Here is a 5182-nt window from a genome sequence, read left to right as displayed (position 1 = left end):
AACCTGCAGGCTCAGGCAATCCACTCACCTCAGCCTCCCAAGGCGTGGGATTACAGACTGAGCCACCAAGCTTCGAATTTCAAATACCACTTCAAAATGATCTCGCGCTCCTCAAATGATAGCTGTGCTTCTGTCATTTTCTTTCACTACCCTACCTGTTGCATGGTGATGCTAGCATTCATTTGATTAACATCATCTTTAGAGCAAACGTCATACCACACATTGCTACCATAATTCAATTCAACTTCAAAAAGCAATACGCTGCTTAAAATGTGTATACATTTTTTGGCACCCCTGCTACAAAATGGGCAGAGTGAAGCTGGGCATGTTGGCTCATGCCTATAAACCCAGCACTTTGGGAGGTGAAGGTGAGAGAATTGCCTGAACCCACGGGTTGGTGACCAGCCTGGAAACATGGTGAGACCTCTCTCTACAATAAGTCAAAAAATCAGCTGGGCATGGTGGTGCATGTCTGTCGTTTCAGCTACTGGAAGGCTGAGGTGGAAGGATCGCCTGAGCCCAGCAGGTCGAGGCTGTGGTGGCTGTGAGCATGCCACTGCACTCCAGCCTGGGTGACAGAGTGAGACTCCAACTCAAAAGTGGGGGGGGCAGAGTGCTTCCTGCCAACGTTGCAGTTCCCCAAAGTGTTCAAGTGACAGTCACACTGCCCTTAGCAGAAACCCAGAAGCAAAGACACGATATCGGAAATGACTATCAGAGGCATGCAGGTCTTGGCCCATTCCCAACTAAGAATCTGTAAAACTTCTTAAGTCTCAAATTTAAACAATGAACAGAGTCCTTCAAAAAACCTCACTTCCTCCTTCTGTAAAATGGACTCATTTGATTTATTCATTAAAAAATAGTTGTTAGGCTGGGCACGGTGGTGTGCACCAATATTCCCAGCTACTGGGAAGCTGAGACGGAAGGATGCCTTGAGCTCAGGAGTTGGAGGCCAGTCTGAACAACATATTAAGACCCTGTTTCTAAGTTTTGGTTTTTTTAAAATTGGAAAATACACTTTATTTAGAAAGTAAATTAGAGAGAGGAGATTTACCTCCCCAAAGTAGGGGAGAGGGCCAAAGCTACGGAACATGGCAGCTGTAACTCAAAGAGCCACGTGTACACACCAGAGTTTAACAAAGCAATGGCTTGTTTCTAAGTTTTAAAACAGTTGCTAGCCGGGCTCGGTGGCTCAGCCTGTAATCCCGCGCTTTGGGAGCCTGAGGTGAATGGACTGCCTGAGCCCACAGGTTCGAGACCTGCCCGGGCAACTTGGCAAGACCTCATCTCTACACTAAATCAAAAAATTAGCCAGGCGTAGTGGCGTAGTTCCAGCTACGTGGAAGGCTGAGCGGAGGGATCGCCGGAGCCCAGCAGGTCGAGGCTGCGGTGGCCGGGGAGCAGCCACTGCACTCCAGTCTGAGTGACACAGTGAGACTCCGACTCAAAAAAAAAAAATAGTGGCTGAGTGCCCACCGTGTGACAGGTACTCCTGGAGGCCTGAGCTCCCGCCTTCCAGCTGGTTGGGAGAGGATCCGAGACCATAATTGTGAAGCCCCAAGCATGGCGCCTGGCACAGACTAAAGGCAAGTTAGGAGGCGACTGCCGTGTGGTTACTTATCATTACACATCTGCTCCTTATTCTTCCCTAGAAAAGCAGCACCTGAACTTCCGGGAAGCAGAAGCTTCCTCCATCTCCATAACTGTGGTTACCAGGGAGGGTCTTGGAACTCATTACCTAAGACTGAGAAAATGTCCAGCTTTCATACCCGTGACCCAGGGGGGAGGGTCGGGCCGGACAGGGTGCAACAGGCACCAAAGAATGAGAATAACGTGTAGGAGAACCCTTGCAGTGTGGGCTTTCTGTTCACTGGCATGCTTCTTTGGAGAGAACATACCCTGAGAAGCCCTGAACCAACTCGCAGGATTTGGGGGATGGCCAGGGGAGGAGGGCCAATACTCTCCCATGGGCGGCCGCCTCTTCTCTGCGAAGAAGGAAGCGCCCTGTGAGTTCACGCGCAGGGGTGGGGTTGTGAGACGTTGCCCAGTTCTCCTGGAGGCCACATAAGTTACAGAGAAGGCAGGGGAGAGGCGAGGGGGCCCCGCAGCAGGTCAGACGTGGAGCAGGGCTCCCCAGCTGTGGCTCTGGCAACACTGGGCGGATCATCCTGTGTGGGCGGGCTGCCCTGTGCATTGTAGCATGCTGAGCAGTGGCTGTGGCCTCGCCTTGCTAGAGGCCAGCAGCCGCCACCCCCCAGCCGTGACAACCAAAAATGTCTCCAGACAGAGCCAAATGTCCCCAGGGGCAAAATCTTCCTGCTTTAGAGAAAGTGGAATTTGGAGGCTGGAGGTCTAACCCCTTGGGTCTGCGCTTCGTGTAACAGCTGGATCCTGATTTCAGAGCCCGACAGACTGGATTAAAATTCTCCTTCAGGCTCTCGTGGACAGACAAAGAACATTACCTCTGCCAGCTAAGGTTATCCAGTGAGGATTATCACAGTCCCTCCCAAAGGGGCTCAAATAAGAGTGTGGACACAGGTGCACCGCCACGTGGCCGGCGCTCACACCTGTGTGCTCTGCACACGCACATGTCTAACACCTCTTCTGGGAGGAGGCAGGAGAAGGCTCCCTGCCTCCTCCCAGAAGCCCGCTCGTCCCCAGGACCTGGGATGGTAAGGGCAGGGAGGGAGAGTCACTCCCACTCACCTTGCAGCTCCTGGGGGCTGCTTGGGTGAAAGGAAGAAACCAAGCCCCCAACGACGGGGGTGGGGCTGCTGGAAGGCCAGGGTCAGGGGTGCACTTGGACAAATGGTTGCTGAGGCCTGTGGGAACGTGCAGGCCGGGAGCCTTGTCCCCATCCGTGGAGTCTCAGGCCCAGAGAGATTCAGGGAGGCAGGGCCGGCACAATGGGGTTCACAGAGCTAGGGGGTGGAGTCTGGGAGTCAGGGGTACCCAGGGTCTATCCTGGCTCTGCTCCTACATGACTGAAGGACCTAGGGCCTTGGCTCCCTCACCTGTAATAGGAGGGATTTGGAATGGGTGACCCCTGGAGAGGGGGAAGGAGGAAAGAAAAGAAAGGGCGGACTGACCAGAGGAAGGTGGGGGAGGTCTACACATGCCCTCCCACACAGGAGCCTCCTCACGCTCATGTCCTCCATCCCACCTGTGATGGCTTGCATAGTGTGCCCCTAAGCTTCATGTCCAGCCGGAACCTGTGAAGGTGATATGTTTAAAAATAGGGTCTTGGCCGGACTCAGGGGCTCAGCCTGTAATCCCAGCACTTTGGGAGCCTAAGGCGAGTGGATTGCCTGAGACCGCGGGTTCGAGACCAGCTCGGACAACTTGGTGAGACCTCGTCTCTACAGTACATCAAATATTACCCAGGCATGGTAGCACATGCCTGTAGTTCCGGCTACCTGGAAGGCTGTGGCGGAAGGATTGCCGGAGCCCAGTAGGTCAAGGCTGGGATGGCCATGAGTGTGCCGCGGCACTCCAGCCTGGGCGATAGAGTGAGACTCCAACCCACAAAAAAATAAAAATGAAAATAGAGTCTTTGCAGATGTTGTCACATTAAGATGTGCTCATACTGGTTTAGGATGGGCTTAGATCCAATGTGACCAAAGTCCTTAAAAGAGGAAGGAAATTTGGACAGGGACAGCAGACGAGGAGAAGGCCATATGAAGAGCAAGACAGGTGCTGGAGTGATGCTGCCATGGCCAAGGGACACCAGGAATCACCAGAAGCTGGGAGAGGCAAGACAATGTCCTCCTCCCGAACCTTCAGAGCAAGCACAGCCCTGACCACGCCTTGGTTTCAGACGTCTAGACTCCGGCACTGAGAGATAATCTGGTGTTTTAAGCCGCTCATTTTGTGGTAATTTGTAACAGCAGCCCTAAGAAACTGAGACACCATGTAATCCTCAGATGCTGCCCCTGTGATCCCATTCCACAGATGTGGGAGAGACTGGGGCTCAGAGAGGGGCAGTGACTTGTCCAAGGCCACACAGCAATCTTTGGTCAGATGTCAAGTGTCAGGTGTAGAATCCATGGATCAGAGACCTCAAAGGTTGTCCACTCGACTCCCTGCAATTTAGATTGTGACCTTGGGCAATATAATCTCTGAGTCTCAGATTCTTCATCTTTGTAAAGTTCAATAGATGTTAATAGTTATTATTATTGCCAGTATTTTTACTGTTGAGAAAACTGAAGCAAGAGAGGGAAAGAAACAGGCTCAGGCTCTCTCAGCAGGATGGTGGAGGAGGGGACAGAGAACCTTGATGCTAAAGGGCTGCAGAGACCATCTGTCTAACTTCCTTGCTATACAGATGGGGAAACTGGGATCCAGAGAGGGGTAGTGATGCTTTTCCCCAAAAGCCCCCCACCCAGGCAAAGACACAGATGGACAGAGAGATGGCATCCTCACCGACATGGCGACAGCTCCTGGGGCAGCTCCCAGTGGCTCCTCGCAGGCCTGTGCTCAGGTTCTCACCTCCTGGTCAAGTTTATATCCTAGACTATTACACATTAACTCCCCAAGGCCATAAATGAGGAAGGACTTTGGCCCCTTCTACTGGGGTTTCTCCTGCCAGCATCTCTTAGCACTCAGAATGAATGGGGCAGAAGTCTCTACAGCCTGTACTACCCCACCCAGCCTAGAGCATCCTCCTGGCCTCCATTTCGGTCCTCTGTGCTCCCAGAGCCAGAAAGGAGGCAGCCCCAGCTCTGCCCCACCTTCCCCAAAACAAACACAGCCAGAAGCTTGACAGGTCTTCCAATCTCCCTGACAGAGCCCAGCTTTCTTGTCTACAAAGAAAGACTTGCTCCTAGCACTTTGGGAGGCCAAGATGAGAAGATTGCCTGAAAAAAAAAAAAAAAAGACTTGCTTTGTAAAAAAAATCTAAACTCCTAATTTTCCATGACATCGTGGTTCTTTTTTTTTTTTTTTTTGAGTTAGAGTCTTACTGTCTCCTAGGCTGGAGTGCAGTGGCATGCTCACAGCCACCACAGCCTTGAGCTACTGGGCTCAGGCAATCCTTCCACCTCAGCCTTCCAAGTACCTGGAACTACAGGTGTGTGCCACCCCACCCAGCTAATTTTTTTATTTCTGTAGAGACGAGGTCTCACCGAGTTGCCCAGGCTGGTCTCCAACCCTTGGGCTCAGGCATTCCTCTCACCTCCACCTC

General features: G+C 52.3%; 1 protein-coding gene across 1 annotated transcript in view; it reads right to left on the bottom strand.

Moving 5' to 3' along the window:
* The window catches only part of LGALS2 (galectin 2), a 7031-nt gene extending 2437 nt beyond the window's left edge, over window positions 1-4594 (bottom strand). Inside the window, exon 1 of the mRNA XM_008067345.2 lies at window positions 4423-4594. Within this exon, the coding sequence (XP_008065536.1) occupies window positions 4423-4428 (6 nt within the window). The 5' untranslated portion in view covers window positions 4429-4594. The remainder of the gene's footprint in view (window positions 1-4422) is intronic.
* Between the last annotated feature and the right edge of the window lie 588 nt (window positions 4595-5182).

Source organism: Carlito syrichta, unplaced genomic scaffold (assembly GCF_000164805.1).
Source record: "Carlito syrichta isolate Samal-C Ts95f unplaced genomic scaffold, Tarsius_syrichta-2.0.1 Scaffold309481, whole genome shotgun sequence".
Lineage (NCBI taxonomy): Eukaryota > Metazoa > Chordata > Mammalia > Primates > Tarsiidae > Carlito > Carlito syrichta.
The sequence above is the reverse complement of the archived record's forward strand: the minus strand, read 5'-3'. Positions and strand labels throughout refer to the sequence as shown.